This window comes from Penaeus monodon, chromosome 34 (genome assembly GCF_015228065.2).
Source record: "Penaeus monodon isolate SGIC_2016 chromosome 34, NSTDA_Pmon_1, whole genome shotgun sequence".
Lineage (NCBI taxonomy): Eukaryota > Metazoa > Arthropoda > Malacostraca > Decapoda > Penaeidae > Penaeus > Penaeus monodon.
The window spans coordinates 7647763-7648704 of record NC_051419.1 but is presented as its reverse complement, the minus strand read 5'-3'; the positions used below and the strand labels follow the sequence as shown (position 1 = coordinate 7648704).

At 36.8% G+C, this 942-nt stretch overlaps 1 protein-coding gene across 1 annotated transcript in view; it reads right to left on the bottom strand.

The window, feature by feature from the left end:
- The window catches only part of LOC119594803, a gene marked incomplete in the record, with an annotated part of 120867 nt that overhangs the window by 46227 nt on the left and 73698 nt on the right, over positions 1–942 (bottom strand). Inside the window, 2 exon segments of the mRNA XM_037943892.1 lie at positions 1–32; positions 418–460. Coding sequence (XP_037799820.1) covers positions 1–32; positions 418–442 — 57 coding nt within the window.

Genomic DNA, 942 nt, shown 5'->3' with positions numbered 1-942 from the left:
GAACATGTGGGAGGAAGGGAGGCTGCCTAGGCCTGTAGGTGTACGGGGAAAAAAATAGTTGATCTCCTTTTCTCTTTTACAGGACTGTTTTTCAGGGCTTATATAAATATTTGATAGTTAATAACTTTATTGAAACTGAAGTTCCATTAAGTTGAAGTCAGTATAAAAATCGAAGTCTTCTATTAAGTATATAAGCGGTACAAAGTGACGTTAAGCTCCGGAAGAATAGACAACACAACCTTTCGGAGCCAGCGTGAAAAGGATCTAAACCTCTTACGAAACGATGTACTTTCGTCGCTTCGTAAACGAGGTATAACAAGTTAGGCCTGAGACGTACTAAAAGAAGCTATTATCGTCATTATCTTAGGTGAATCAGCAGAAATAAATCGAAGAAAAGGATGCTCTCTCTCTACTTACCGAGTGGCTGCACACAGGAATCCATCTTGCGATGCTCTTTTGTCTGCAAAAAGAAAATGGAATTAGAAACGCCTGGTGAACGAAAGAAGTCCTTATTACTATTGTGAAACTGTAATATATTAGATTCTGAAATAAGAGCAACTCTTGTTTCCATTAATAAGATGATTTAGTGTACGGCAATAATAATTCCTTTTTAATCTCCACTATCCATGTTCATATGCCACTGTTACTCCGCCTCAAATGAAATAGTTTACCGAAATGGCGTTTTGTATAATTTAATTGAAAAGGCATTTCCTTTACTTTTACTTTTTGAAATTTAAAGGTCTGCATCATTCTAATATCATGCAACATATACATAAAAAATACAGCAAACAGACGTACGAACACACTTACGTAGGTACACACAGATGCAAAATCACACGTACAAATTCAGTTCTCATAATCGACTCAAATTGTAACTCTTCCCTCCCTAATAAAGGCTCATTAGACTCGCTTAACTTTCTTCATAACACCCACGCACGCACG